Below are 16,063 nucleotides of genomic sequence, written 5' to 3'. Positions count from 1 at the left end.
AAACTAACACATTCTTGCCAGAACATGTCACGGAGAGCATATTTAAGGAAAAGCTGGGTGTAGAGGTGCGATCACTCGAACGCATTCATTGCATTGGTAGAAAGATTAAGAACAAAGAACGAACAGTAATACTACGCTTGTATGACTTCTCTGAAAAAGAGAAGTGACTGCTTCAAACTGGAAACCAATACCATATCTATTTCTGAGGATTTTTCGCCAGCTGTTCGGGAAGTGTGGAAAAAATTGTGGCAATCGTCAAAAGGTAGATCACGCGGAAGGTGAAAAGCTGAGCCTTCGGTTTGATAAAATGAAAATTGGCAACAGCTGGTATGCGTGGGACGGCGAGAAAAAAAGAAGAACCGTGATTAAGCGTACACACATTGATGATGACGGTGCTCCGCCCAGAACTGATAAATGACCGCAAAACAAAATCCCCTTGACACTATTGTGCCTTAATGCACGTAGCATTGTGGACAAAAGAGAAAAATTAGAAGAAATTGTCTCGTACTCTCCTGACACCATGGTAATTACCGAAACATGGCTGCACCCCAACGTTCATGACTCTGAAGTAGCTCCAGTGGCTTATAGCCTCCTTCGCACAGACCGTGACAGTCGCGGTGGAGGCGTAGCCCTAGTAATAAAAAATTGCGTTTTATTTCAAAAACATGAGGGCATACCTTGTCATGAAAGCATCTGGTGTACTGTTAACGTGTACGCAATGTCTGTTCTGATAGGTGGTGTGTACAGGCGTCCTAATGCTTCCGTCGAATACATGATGCAATTGCACGATTTCCTCCACACCTGGGTAAATGCCAGATACAAAGTTGATATTAACCGGCGATTTCAATCTGGCAGGAATAGACTGGGATAACCTAACGTTTGGGGCTAGGGAAAAGGAAAGCTGCAACCAATTGGTGAAAGTAATGTTTGGCTTCTCATTATCGCAGCTAGTTAACCATCCAACAAGGCAGCAGGGAGGCGCCGCATCAGTGCTAGACCTGGCATTTGTCTCGAACACTCTCAAATCAGAAATTAGCATAGAAGATTGTATTTTTGATCATAAAATGATTTTGTTGACCTTTTCTGGGCTAACGTCACAGGCGGCTCACCAAGATCATCCTTACATTGATTTTAAAGATTATAGAAGAGCAGATGAAGTCAGCATCATAGATTATTTAGAAACTGTGTTTGAGGATTTCACACCACTAGCCTTCATATGATGTTAATGGATTGTTAATGAATTTAAGGGAGCCACAAAACATTGTGAAGAAGATTTTATCCCCACAATACGTAAACGAACAAATAGAAAAACAGCCTGGATTACCTGCAGTATCATTCACTTGAAAAGAAAATTACAAAGGATGTGCAGGAAAAAACAAAACCCACTGGAAATCGCGCATCTTTTGGCTGCGTTGAAGTTTGAATTAAAAAGGCGAGAGATAACTTTTTCTCGAATACTCTGATGAACTTCATGCACAGTCAGCCGCACAAATTCAGGCGCTATCTGTCAAAAACTGAAAACCCAATTGTGCAAATTGAAATCGCAGGATCTCTTACCCATGATGCACACACTATTGCTAATGCTTTTAATGCCAATTTCTAATCTGTGTTCACACGCTCTCCCCATCCAAGTGATGTTTTGTTTGCATCTGATTCAGCGATGCCTGACGATACCTGAGCCAGGTGTACTCAATCTGCTCTTGAACATTGACACCAAACAAACGCCCGGCCCTGATAATATTTCCAATACGTTTCTAAAATGATTTGCTGCCCAACTAGCTCCGTTCTTACACAGGATTTTTACGGCTTCTCTTCAAGCAGCTGCATTACCTTCAGACTGGCTCGTCGCAAAAGTAATCCCGATTCACAAAAGTGAATCGGGATTCACATAGACACATACCGACCGATTTCTTTAACTAGCTGCTGTTGCAAATTAATGGAGCACATAATCAACAAATCCATTATTAGTTACTTAGAAAACAATAACCTGATATACCCTAAACTGCATGGCTTCAGAAAGGGCCTTTCAACAGTGACACAGCTATTGGAAATGTCGCATGACTTTGCAGACATAATTAATTCTGGACTACAAGCAGACGCCATATTCGTCGATTTCTCCAAAGCCTTCGATCGCGTGCCTCACTGTGAACTGATCGAAAAACTTAAACTTATTGGCATTGCATCTAACACTGTTGCGTGGATAGCATCTTACCTCGCACTCAGATCACAATATGTACCGGTAAACAATAATGAGTCGGAGAGCCTTGAAGCCTTTTCTGGTGTGCCACAGGGGTCAGTGCTGGGGCCATTGCTCTTTCTTGTGTATGTCAACGACATCACATCATGTATTGAGCCTAACGTAACCGTACATATTTTTGCAGACGATTGTGTTGTCTACACAAATGTTTGGTCTCTGGATGATCAAATTAAACTAAGCACCTCACTAAACAGCTTTGCTAATTGGTGTGATGGGTGGGGAATGAAGTTCAACATCAGTAAAACAGCATGCATCACTTTTACACATAAAAAGGTACCTGACATGTTCACTTACAGCATAAGAGGCACAGCTATAATAACATCAGATACTGTAAAATATTTGGGTGTGACATTCTCAAGCTCACTCAAATGGGACACTCACATTGATATCACATATGCAAAGACATTTAGGCAGCTCAATTTCTTACGTCGGAAATTGGCAACAGTACCATCCCATGTCAAATTAACTGTGTACAAAACCCTCATTCAGCCAATACTTGAGTATGCCAGTATTGTATGGTCCCTGCAGCAGTCTTACCTCATTGATTCATTGATAAACTTGACAGAATACAGCGCATGGCACTCCGTTTCATTTATTCCAGATACTCGCCGTACGATAGCGTCACTGCTATACATGAACAAGCAAATATCCCGACTCTAATATCAGGACGGTGTATCACTGCCATGAAGTTCCTTTTCTTTCTTTATCACGGGCACATAAATATAGATAAAACAAAATACATTAGGCCCTTCTTCCAACATTCGGAAAGAACAAATCACCGTAAGTGCATCAGACAGTTTTCTGCCCGTTGCAACACATTTAAATGTTCATTTTTTCCATCTGCAATTGAAGCCTGGAACCGTCTGCCGGAACCAATTGCACATGTTGACTCCATCGAAGAATTTGCAACCAAGATACGTGCACTTTTTAATGATTAGGTATGTTTCTGATTATGTGCTGCTTCGCTACAATGTTGCATTGTGCAACTGTGTTTTGGCCGTTTCCCACCACATCTGAATTGTTCATAGCTCTTACCCCTTCCCTATATTATCTGCCTTGTACTGTTTGCTTTGGTCTGACATTTTGTTTGCATGTTATATCTTTGAATTGTAATAATTAGCGTATTTCATTGCTTTCTTCTGTTCTGACCAACAATGATTTGTTGTTTTGATTGTGACCCACTCCTGTATGAGCCTGTAAAAATGCTTACAGTATTGCTAAAAAAAAAATATGACACCAACCAAGAAGGATTAGTCGACAAAAGCTCCAGTAAAACAGTGATGCACATTCCCTTTTTGTAATATCCATGTCACCAATGAAGGACTGGTAGGACTAGTCAACCACAGAAGCTCCTGTAAAATGGTGATCTTTTGTTATCTATATCATCAACCAAGAAGGACTTGCCAACCACAGAAGTAACCTCCAGCATTTCCGAGAATTGAGTGCATTACAATATGGTTGTCAATGCACTGTAGCGGGCGCTTGAAGGCGCCATTAGCAACGCCACTATAGGGCCTCCTCACCTCTGTGGGGGCCAGGCTTGTCTTTGCCTTCTTAGCTGGTTGCGGAAGGAGGGCTGTTGCTGTTGGGTCCCTGTCTGCATTGCACAGTGCCAGTACCACAGGCAAGGTCTGGTACGGGTGATTTCGCACCACACGCTCTATCAGCTGCACACACACACACAAGTTGACACACTTTATAAAAAAAACTTAGGGGTTAGGCAAGTGCAGTAAAATATGAACAAACAGGGACATCAAATATGCTAAAGAGAACGAAGCCAAAAGCCTGAGAACTTCATGAGACATTTGTTGCATTACTTGAGATTATCATTCGAATGCGTTGTTGCTTCCTGTTTTCTCTCATCAAAAGTCGTGGTTTAGGATGCCTTAACTCTATCTTAACAAAACTGTGCCTCAATAACTTCACTTAACCGCAAAGACCGTCTGTTCGCCTCCCACCAAATGTCATGGGTTTGACTACCGTATTTACATGATTGTAAGTCAACCTATCTTTCTAAATTTGAAAATCTGAAGGGGGGGGGGGTCGACTTACAATCGAAACCAAAACATGGCACCGCCAAAAAAGCGAGACCAATGAGATATCATGGGAGCTACAACAAAGTTACAATTTTATGTTTGCCCCAAGGCCCTACCCGTAGCTTTTCACTATCCCATGCGTTTGTTCGTTTTTTAGAAGCATTTTTCAACATTTTTGAGTTTTACAGTGCACACAACACTAGCTTATGGGGTGTTGATGGAAGTGCCGCTGTTCCATTCATGGTGGCACCCTCAGAACGGTGGCACTTGCGGGGAGTATCGATAGTTCATGGAAGAGCAGACACTGCTCACATGTTTCTTTCCCTGTAGCTCTTAGTTTGACGTGTTCAACTTGACTGCCGGCTACGTGCTACTTCCATGCTTCCCCAGTCGTCATAAGTGCTCCAGGCCCACTAAACATTCGGTGCTCATTCACAGCAGCGTTCAAGACGGCTGCCATCCTTTACGCCGAAGAAACATATCACTGCGTAGTGGGCCACAAGTTCAATGTTTCTGAATGGGTGGTGCGAGAGTGGCGACTGCAGCGAAGCAAAATTGTCACCTGTGACGGCAAGCGAAGAATTTCCCACAGGAAGTCGGGACGCTTTCCGGAGCTGTGGGCCAAGCTTGCGGCGTACGTCACTGAAATGCGTGATTGGTCCCTGCCAGTTAAGTTCAACATAGTCATGAAACCAGCCCGGATCTTTGCCTTTTAAGGACCTGCTCCGCTGTGAGTACGAGTGGCTGGCGGCAGAAGATCGCGAACTTACGCCAACCGGACTTCTCAAAAGAGCCTCCCTGATGGGTGCGTGGGGTTGGGTACATTCGGCGTGGGCTGCTGTTCCACAAGATGTCACGGTGTGGTCGTTTGCCAAATGTCGAATTTCAGTGGACGACGACGCGCTGTGGGACTGTAGCAGCAATGACAATGGCAGCACTAGTGAGGACGATGGCACAAGTGAAGACGAGTAGTCCAGTGACTGTGCCAGCTACTAATAAATTTTCGTTATGGAATGCACCCTCGAGTAAGCTCTATTTTTTTTTTCCTGGGGGAGGCGGAGGGGGTCGACTTACAAATCGTGTAAATACAGTACCTCCAATGGTTATGGGTTCGAGTGCTTTACCTTTGCCTTTACACCAAAGGTCATCGGTTCGACTCCCACCAATGGTTGTCGGTTTGAGTGCTTTAAACAACTGCCTTAAAATTATGGGGTTTTACGTGCCAAAACCACTTTTTGATTATGAGGCACACCGTAGTGGAGGACTCCGGAAATTTCGACCACCTGGGGTTCTTTAACGTGCACCTAAATCTAAGTACACGGGTGTTTTCGCATTTCGCCCCCACCGAAATGCGGCCACTGTGGCCGGGATTCGATCCCGCGACCTTGTGCTCAGCAGCCTAACACCATAGCCACTGAGCAACCACGGCGAGTTAAATAAGTGCCTTAATTAACACCACAGGTTGTCGGTTTGAGTCCCACCAATAGTCATGCGCTCAAGTGTCTTAATTTGCCTTAACACCAAAGGTCGTTGGTTTGACTCTAACCAATGGCTGTGGGCTCGAGTGCCTTACTTAACACTAAAGGTCACGAGTTCGACTCCTGCTGAATGGTAAAATAAATTAAATAATGGGGTTTTACGTGCCAAAACCACGATCTGATTATGAGGCACACGGTAGTGGGAGACTCCGAAAATGTGGACCGCCTGGGGTCCTTTAACGAGCACCTAAGCCTAAGTACATGAGAGTTTTCACATTTTGTCCCCATTGAAATGCGGCTGCCACGGCCGGGATTCGATCCCACGACCTCTTGCTTAGCAGCCCAACACCCCACCAAAGGTGCAGGGTCCGAGTGCTTTAATTAACTTTGCCTTAAATACAGTCGTGGGTTTGGCTCCCACCAATAGTCGTGGGCTCAAGGGCATTAATGAACTTTGTCTCAATTAACACCAAAAGTCATGTGCTCAACTCCCACCAATGGTCGAGTGCCTTAATTTTGCCTAAACACCAAAGGTCACAGGTTCAACTCCCACCAAATGTCCAGTGCCTTAATTAACTCTGGCTTAATTAACACCAAAGGTCGGGGGATTGACCCCCACCAAAGGTCATAGGCTCGAATGCATTAATTAACTTTACCTTAATTAACGCCAAAGTTCACGAGATCGACTCGCACCAAAGGTCTTGGGTTCGAGTGCCTTAATTAACCTTGCCTTATACTGATACATTATGGGTGAGATTTATGCCATTAAAAGTGTAAGACCCTAAGTTTTTTAATGCCATTATAGTTCAGTCGCTCCTACACACACATACTTAATGATATTAAACCACGCAATGGAAATAGCTGCAGTGAAACGGCTAAGTTTGCTTGCCAATCGTAATACAATGAAAACAGTTATCTATATAGGGAGCAAATGTTTAAGAAATGGCGTGAGAAACATTAATAGGCATATGTTATGTAGTTTACTTCAGGAATGTCATTGTTGCACTCAGCCTTAAACTGTTTGAAGCTGAAGCTAGCTCGACGGCCAATCCATAACGTAGCCAAAGCATTAAAAATGGTAAAATGGCGCTTACAGCTTCAAAGCTTTCAAGCAGCAATCCTGAAGAATTCGACTCTGTGCTCCAGTTTGTTGGTAGCGTATGTCCTTCTTTGAGCCAAACATCATTGAGAAATTCAAAGGCTTCAGTATAAGGCCAACAAGACAAGGAATCACCGCCCTGCAATTGAACAGGTTCTCCTGGCTAACGTGCTCACAATTAGTGCTATAGCTGTGCATAGCGACAAGAGCATGCCTGCTGATCTCTACAAAAATAAAGAGCTCCTTTTAAAGAAAATGAAGAATATATTAGTTGTTTTTATCTACAAGTTTGCTTAATGCCATCAGAATGTGGTCACCACGGCCACGGTGGGGACAATGGAAAGGGGAGTGCACATTCGACGCCCAAGTGAGTTGTAATAATTACAAGAACGCACCACACCATGATAAAAGAGCTTTAGTGCGTGAAAGTGAAGAATCTATTAATTGTTGTTCACTAAGAAATCGTTTAGTCTAGTCAGAATGTGGAGACATTGGAAACAAGAGTACGCATTTGATGGCCAAGTGAGTTACGAGAATGCACTACGTCGCGACTGTCATTAAGCTTTATTGACACTAAGCATGTCTGTATGGCACCCCGCGAATGGCATTAAAGGTTAAGGCATTAGCAAGTTAAAGTCATTTTCTGTGCCCGTGTGGCATGGGTATTACTTAGCACCAAAGGTCGTGGTTTCGACTCCCACCAAAGGTCATGGGCTCGACTGCCTTAATTAACTTTGCCTTAATTAACACACTAGCTTGTGGCTTCGACTCCCACCAAAGGTAATGGGTTTGAATGCCTTAATTTGCATTAACACCAAAGGTCGTAGTTTCGAGTCCCACCTTCGTGGATTCGACTCCAACCAAAGGTCATAGGCTTGAGCACTTTAACTTTGCCTTAATTAACCCCAAAGGTCGTAGTTTTGACTCTCATCAATGGTTGTGGGTTCGAGAGCCTTAATAACCTTTGCATTAATTAACACTAAAGGTCGTGGTTTCGGCTTCCACCAATGGTCGTGGGCTCAACTCCCACCAAAAGTCATGGGCTCGAGTGCCTTAATTAACTTTGCCTTAATTAATACCAAAGGTAGTGGTTTCAACTCCCACCAATGGCCGGGAGCTCGAGTGCCTTAATTAACTTCGCCTTATTAACACCAGAGGTTGTGACTTCGACTGCCACCAATGGTCGTACGCTCGAGCGCCTTAATTAAATTTGCTGTAATTAACACCAAAGTTCTAGTAGTAAAACTTAAATACCCAAGAAAGTATGTGGGAAATTGGCACCACGGTAGCTTAACTTGTTAGAGCATTGCACGCGTAATGCGAAGACGTGGGATCGTTCCCCACCTGCGGCAAGTTCGTTTTTCATCCACTTTTTTATCATTGCCATTAATTTATCATTTCTTAAATTCAATTAATAAGTATGAGTAATTTCCCCTATGGTGTCCTTGGTGTCTGTTTGTTGGCTTCTCATGACATGATTATTAAAATATCGGGCCCCTCGGTTAACCCCCTTGCTTCTCGTCCATAGAGATCCATGTACGTTAAACGTCGTTTTAACAAAGTGAAAATGGATATAGCAAACTAGATTCATCTACAAAACTAAAAGTACAGAATGTTGCGAACATATTGCTTTCCACTGGGACCCTTGTTTCTTTGGCACAGCACTTCAAAATTTCCAATTCGAATAACCGGTGGAGCAGCACTGGTATTTCTCGTCGTCGCACGTAGCTGGGCGCATGGTGGCTGTGCACAAGCAGCATTTCTTTCTTGTTTTCTTGCACCTTTCCCTCGCTGGGGCATCTTCCTGGCGAAGCAAGGCGCACCCAGCTTCCAATCTTTGAGGCCATGCCTTGCTTCGCCATTGTAGGTATTGATGATGGTGATTACACGTGGCGCGCTAACTACTAGTGCCTCCACTTCTCTCTCTCACTGCAGCACACTGCACCATGCTGACGCAGCTAGGGGTGCCCTCCGAGCTTGCGTGAAACTGTAACGAGCCAACCAAGCCCACTAGCTCACACAGCAGAGCAATTGGGCCACGAGAAAGAAGCAGATCAGAGAGTTTCGGTTTCAAACGCCGAACGTGTCCACGTATATGCCTGCGTTTCTGGTGCTGTGCCAAACTCTGTCGGCCGTATACTTTGACAGGTTTCACAACAACATGAGTGAGCCAAGTTGAAAGAGGAAGCGAGAGACAATCACATTGGAACACAAGGGTGCTATTGTAACGGCTGTAAGGTCAGGTGCTAAAAGTCGCATATTGCACATGCCAGAGAGTCTTCTGCTGTTGTTTTATTGAATTTTCATTGCATACACCGATGCGTAGCGCTTCTGCGGGCCACAGATTCATAGTCTTCTTTGCATGTCTAGTTTTCCATCCGGGAGGGTCCATAATTGGTCGGCGACAAATAGCAGCATGGCTGAGGCATCGGGGACCGACAGCGCTAAGGTGATGGCAAGCAAGCAGGATGACTGACATCGATGGATACGTCATAGGTAGGAGGCATATAGCGAGGCGAATAACAGCACGGGTCGGCATATGGGCAAGGAGACGAGGACAAGGAGCTTGAATATGACGACGTCCAGGAGGTGTAGCAGTGGCGAGCAATGTAGCCAATGCAGAGGCAATGGAAGCAAATGGGCTTGTCGTACAGAGTTCTCCACTCATTAGGGTTGCGGTATTTCGGAGGGGAATACAGGTCGCTGTGACACGTAGCTGTAGGCACCGGTTGGGTGTCAGGTCGGGAGATGGAGAAGGCAACAGGAAAACCGAGATTGGCAAATTCTTGCCGCACAACTGCCTGAATGAGAGAGATAGCTGGCGCTGGTTGGTCAATGGTGGGGTCAAGTGGGTGTGGATGGAACGGCGCAGGACTTGTAGCCTCGAGCTTGCTGCGAACAATATGTGTGACGTGCTCATTTAAGAGTGGTGAAGCGGTAAAGTCGACGCAAGACGATGTTGCAGCCGTGTTAGGGAGCCGGGAGAACTGTGGAATGACGCTGTGGCTTTTGACAAGCTCAAAGCGGCAGCATTCCTTGACAATGACGTCGATGGTGGACACATTGTTGAAGACCAACAAGTTGAACGTGTCTTCCGCAATCCCTATAAGTACGTGGCCGACTTTGTCAACCTTGGCCATTTTGTCGTCGACTTTCCGGCAAAGAGCGAGCACGTCTTGTATGTACGAGACATACGATTCAATAGAAGGCTGAACATGGGTAGCAAGCTCTTTTCTAGCAGCGAGCTGCCGACCGGTGGGATTTCCAGAGGTCGCTGAGCTTCCCCCTGAAAGCATCCCAACTAGAGATCTCATCCTCGTGTGTCCGGAATCAGACACGAGGAGTTCCGCCCAAGTAGAATAGGACATTCGCTAGCATTATGGTAGAGTCCCAGCGGTTGTTTTGGCTAACACGCTCATACAGGTTGAGCCAGTCCTCAATGTCGACATTATCTTGGTCGGAGAATATGGCAGGATCGCGGGGGTTGGTAACCGTAACTTACGTTGTTGGCGGGGTCGCAGGAGTAGAAGCAGACAAGGTGTCGTCACCGGGAGCCATGGCAGAAAGCAGGACGGTGCGGCTGCTGCGGAGCTCCGTGTCGAGGACGGGGAACGGCACCCTCCACCAAAATGTTACGCGAATAAAGGATTGAGGACTGGAGACTATTTACAAAGTATATTTACAAAGGATAATGCAGTGCTGGCCAGTTCAGGCGACAGCTCGAGAACCAGAGTGCGTTCGTCATCTTCGTTGGGGCACCCGCATGCATCGCCCACAAGAAACCCGCAATATGCATGTATCATTATGCACACTATTGGACATATACTGCAGTAAATTGCAAGAGCCGGTATAACGAACTAATGGATAACACAAAGTAATTTGGCTTCCTCTTCTACTTCGTTACAATGAGGTTCAAGTGTATTTATATTTCACAGCTCATAATTGGTAATACCAGCAAACTAAGTGACCTTCGGCTTTGCATTTACAGGGGTAGAACTGCCCAAAGTCATTTTGAAGCAATATTTGGAGCGTGTAAAATTGCATTTTGGAGCAGTCTGGAGCAGACTAAACTTAATTTTTGAGCAACTTGGAGCTGATAAAATTTCTTGAAGCAGTTTGGAGCAGGTCAATCTGAATTTTGGTGGAATAATGGAATATGGCAGCGCACTTCGAAACCATGTCAAAACCCAGAATAAACTAACATGAAGTGCGTAGTAGAAGTGTGCTTTGTAGCTATATCGTACAGGTGAAGCATCATAAACCATAGTTGGCTGGAGCTCGGAAAAAGTATGTACTAAACAGTAGTACTGCCTAACTGAAATAGCAGAAGATCGCCCACTTACATGTCAAAAACGGAACTACGAAAGAGTGCGATGAAAAGGAAGAAATCATGCAGTATTTATTCGCTTCGTGCGACAAAAGGCTGTTATTTTCATCTGATGCTGCGGTGAGCTAGCAGCAACGACGATGGCCTCAAACTCACTCAAGCTACGAGCCAGCTTTTTCGCCAGCTTCTCGGCAAACACCCGCATGAGGCTGACGTAATGCACAACATGTGCCACTGCCAAGCCTGAATAACCCCTGCTGTCACTTTCAGTGTCGTCCTCACCACTGTCGTTAGGCAACACTTCGGCAATAACAGAGGCAACGATGGCGAAAAGTCGAACCTCGCAGCCGACATATTTTCACAGTCGCAGCAGCACTGCCTACCAACTTCTTCGCGTTTCTAAGTGCCCCACACCATAGTCAACAATAGATCCCTCTCGCATGCCAGCACCGACTTCTTCCTGCCATGTTTGACAGCACAAACGATGTCCAATTTTTCTTCTATGCTGAGCATCCGGTTTTTGTCCTAGCTTGCCCGACACCACAACACGGGCCACAACGCTCTGACTCTGGCACGGCACCAAAGTGATGTTGATGTTGATGTGGCTTCACGCTTCCAAGCGCCCTCTGCATTTACGCTTGGAGGCCATTCTGATCTCTAAGGCTGGCTGTTCTGCCGGGCCGACGTGCCGCCATGATTTTGTGATGAAAAGTGGAAAAACCTTTAACCGTGTTAACCGATACATATGTAATAAGCTGGTACGGTTTATGCGAATACAAGACGCATTATGTTCAATGGCCGCTGAGTCGATAATTTCACTTTACTACTTTTAAAACAAAACTACTGTTTCAGCGGGTACACTTTAACAAATTTTTACTGTACTAGAAATTGAAGAGTGAGTCGAGCGACGGCACGGCGCAGCCTTTCCTGTAAAGCTGAAAACATAGCACTACGATGAAACTACATATTCCCACGCTGATGCTCATAATAACAGCAGAAAATGGACCTAACAAGGTGGACGAAGAATTGTCTAGTGCTACCAAGCCAGTTGTGCAGCCTCTCCTGCTTTCTTCGATCGTCCAAGGACTGTTGGCTTCGACCTCCGGGACCACAGTGGAAAGGGAGAGACTCGCAGCTGATATAGCTCAAATTCTGCGCACGACGCCACTCAACGACAGGGTTAGGCCTGACGAGACAACTGACGCGGGGCCAGCATTCAACATCAAAGGTACGCCCGTCCCACTGTCGAAATTCAGTGGCTGCCAGGACCGACACTCGCCACAAGACTTTCTGGCGATGTACTCAGAGTACCGCGATATTGCATGGATCCCCCCTGACCGCCGTTTGCAGTTGCTTCCAACAGCATTGGAATGGTCAGGCAAACAATGGTGACACTTCTCAGGTGCACACCCTGACCGCCAGTCCTTCGCATCAGAATTTATGGCAGAGTTTACCACCGTTGACTACAAGTTTAATCTAAAAGCAGAGCTAGATCAGCACACTCAGCATCCGGCAGAAAACCTCAAGCAGTTAATTCACGTCATTGCCGAATACTATGACCGTATAGCAGAACCTGTTTCAGATGCCGAAAAGGTGGAAAGCATGTGGAGACAAATGCATTCGACATTCCAAGCCCTAACAGCCAGCATGAGCTTCGTAAACCCGCAAGAAATGGCGAAGGCAGCTGGCCCTATCGTAGAACGCGCTTCGCATCGCCTGCGCTATGCACCACTACTACCACCGCATATTGCACAAGCAGCAGCTGATTTTGCCTTCGTCTATTCATCTCTGCACACCACAGCAACGCCCAACCAAACCCTCCCGGCCCAGCAACGAAAATGGCAGCTGCAGCCTGTGGCAATTTTGGCTTCTGAGTGTCTGCAGTAAACGATGCTTCATGCTGGAGCCCTGGAGTGGAACCCTTCACCTGTGCAGTTCACTCACGCGCCGAACACACAGGTAACTACACTTTGGCATCGCAACAACTCGGTAGAGCGCCTCAGAACTTCCGAGTTTCAAGCGATGCGAGGTATTCCGCGATTTGAGCTGCCAAACCGTAGTATCACGTGTCAGCGGTGTGGCGGCTTTGGCCACATTGCGCGTCAATGCGCTACTGCTAGACCACACAGCCAAACCCGCTGTTTTCACTGCAATTCCCCTGGACACCTACAAACAGATTGCCCGGGAAATGGACGAGCGCAGCCGCTTCTCTGGCCGATGGCTACGTGATGTCCCTGCAGGTGCTCACAACAGCCGGAACAAAAGAACCACTGCTTGAATTGTTGATTGGTAACAGTGTCCTTTATGCACTCATGGACACTGGGGCATCATCATGATCATCGTCAGCCTGGTTACGCCCACTGCAGGGCAAAGGCCTCTCCTATACTTCTCCAACTACCCCGGTCATGTGCTACTTGTGGCCATGTTGCCCCTGCAAACTTCTTAATCTCATCCGCCCATCTCACTTTCTGTCGCCCCCTGCTACGCTTCCCTTCTCTTGGAATCCAGTCCGTAACCCTTAATGACCATCGGCTGATTTTGTAGTAGTCAACAATAATTTCAAATGGTTATCGGCTGAACACTATTTAGGCGCATCAAAAATGGCTCCAGTGTTCCGGGGTGCACCATTGCTATTATTCTCGAGGAAGATAATCGACGTACACGACCACTCATGAACAAACTACGACCATCCGCAGCCACACTGAATCAATCAGCGCAGCTGGAAGAAAAGTATTGTGTGTATGGAGCGGTACAGCGAGCCACATTAAGGCACAAAAAAACTCGCGGCATAGTCACATAAAATGCCAATAGAAAATGAAGCAATTTCAGTTTCGTCCTAAAGTCATTCAGCTAGTACAATGACCGAGCTACAAGTTCGCTGCAATTCGAGTACACACGTGGAAATCATCATCATCATCATCCTCGGCCTGGTTACGCCCACTGCAGGGCAAAGGCCTCTCCCATACTTCTCCATCTACCCCGGTCATGTACTAATTGTGGCCATGTTGTCCCTGCAAACTTCTTAATCTCATCGAACCACCTAACTTTCTGCTGCCCCTGCTACGCTTCCCTTTCCTTGGAATCCAGTCCGTAACCCTTAATTTACAGAAGCACGATATGTGTTCTAGATGCAGAGCTATTAGTTTGTAAACGCCGTGGTTCCATTTTTTTCGAACTTTCGAATCTTTCAAAATATTTTATTCAAAATTCAGGCCCTAAATCAAAATTCCGCTTTCAACAGACACTAGAATTCAAATTTCTCTCTCAAATGCAACAAATTTTATTAAAAGAGCCGTAACCCTTAATGACCATCGGTTAACTTCCCTCCTCATTACATGTCCTACTAATGCCCATTTCTTTTTCTTGATTTCAACTAAGATGTCATTAACTCACATTTGTTCCCTCACCCAATCTGCTCTGTTTTTATCCCCTTAACGTTACACCCATCATTCTAATTTCCATAGCTCGTTGTGTCATCCTCAATTCAAGTAGAACCCTTTTCGTACGCCTCCAGGTTTCTGCCCAGTAGGTGAGTACTGGTAAGACACAGCTGTTATACACTTTTCTCTTGAAGCATAATGGCAACCTACAGTTCATGATCTGAGAATGCTTGCCAAATGCAGGCATTCTTGACAGCTAGCCATACCATCGGAGCCGCCAAGTAGTAACCCTTAATGACCATCGGTTATATTCCCTCCTCATTACATGTCCTGCAAATGCCCATTTTTTTTTCTTGATTTCAACTAAGATGTCATTAACTCACATCTGTTCCCTCACCCAATCTGCTCTCTTCTTATCCCCTTAACGTTACACCATCATTCTTCTTTCCATAGCTCCTTGTGTCGTCCTCAATTCAAGTAGAACCCTTTTCGTAAGCCTCTAGGTTTCTGCCCAGTAGGTGAGTACTGGTAAGACACAGCTGTTATACACTTTTCTCTTGAGGCATAATGGCAACCTGCTGTTCATAATTTGAGAATGCCTGCCAAACGCAGGCATTCTTAATAGCTAGCCGTACCATCGCAGCCGCCAAGTACGTGGGAGCCACCTTCAGGGAAGACGCACGAACCCTGAGGCTTGCTCAGGGTTGGTCACAAACTGTACAATCGGTTCGCTGTCATATTCGTTGGCAAGGTGTGTCCAGGAAGCAGCATTTTCTTCTTTTGCCAGAGCTGTGTCACGATGCTGTCCTTGGGCGGGATTTTCTTGAGGTGGCAGGTATTTCTGTCCACACGGGCCTTGGCGGATTGTCACCGCATTCTGATGCATAAGGGCTCGTTAAATTTAAAAAGACACCGAAGCGGCCATGTGCGTCACGTCACGTCAACAGGGGCTGTTAGTTGAGTCACGTCAACAGACACATCAACAGGGGCTGCTAGTTCAAAATGAATGGTTTGTTGTGGCTCTTGCACTTCGATTGCAAACCGGTCCTCCGCCAAACAAGGCTTAATTAGCAGATTCGGCAGCAGGGATGGGGCACCTGCTTAATGCATCCGCTGGGATGTTGGCCCGACCTTTACGATGCCTTATGGTACATTTGAACACTTGTAACCTCAACACCCAACCTTGCACTCTGCACAATGTATGCTCAGTTGTAAACATCCAAGCCAATGATGCATGGTCACAATGCACCTCAAATGATGTGAATTCTACATACGGTTGGAATCTATCTACAGCCCACACCACAGTGAGGCATTCCCATTCTTGGACAGTATAGTTGTTTGCAGTAGCGCTGAGGGTCCTGCTTATAAATGACACAGGCCTGAGTTCACCTTCGACCTCCTACAACCCTGGCGATATGCCAGTGCCATTGGCATCTGTCTCAATCATAAAGGGTCTGTTCAGGTCAGGCAATATCACAACCACCTC

The 16,063-nt window shown here is 45.9% G+C and overlaps 1 protein-coding gene across 1 annotated transcript in view; it reads right to left on the bottom strand.

The window, feature by feature from the left end:
- tefu (Serine/threonine-protein kinase tefu) overlaps positions 1-16,063 on the bottom strand; it is a 297,846-nt gene that overhangs the window by 158,932 nt on the left and 122,851 nt on the right. The window contains exon 15 of the mRNA XM_050172366.2: positions 3,781-3,924. Coding sequence (XP_050028323.1) covers positions 3,781-3,924 — 144 coding nt within the window. The remainder of the gene's footprint in view (positions 1-3,780; positions 3,925-16,063) is intronic.

This window comes from Dermacentor andersoni, chromosome 6, assembly GCF_023375885.2.
Source record: "Dermacentor andersoni chromosome 6, qqDerAnde1_hic_scaffold, whole genome shotgun sequence".
Taxonomy (NCBI): domain Eukaryota; kingdom Metazoa; phylum Arthropoda; class Arachnida; order Ixodida; family Ixodidae; genus Dermacentor; species Dermacentor andersoni.
The sequence above is the reverse complement of the archived record's forward strand: the minus strand, read 5'-3'. Positions and strand labels throughout refer to the sequence as shown.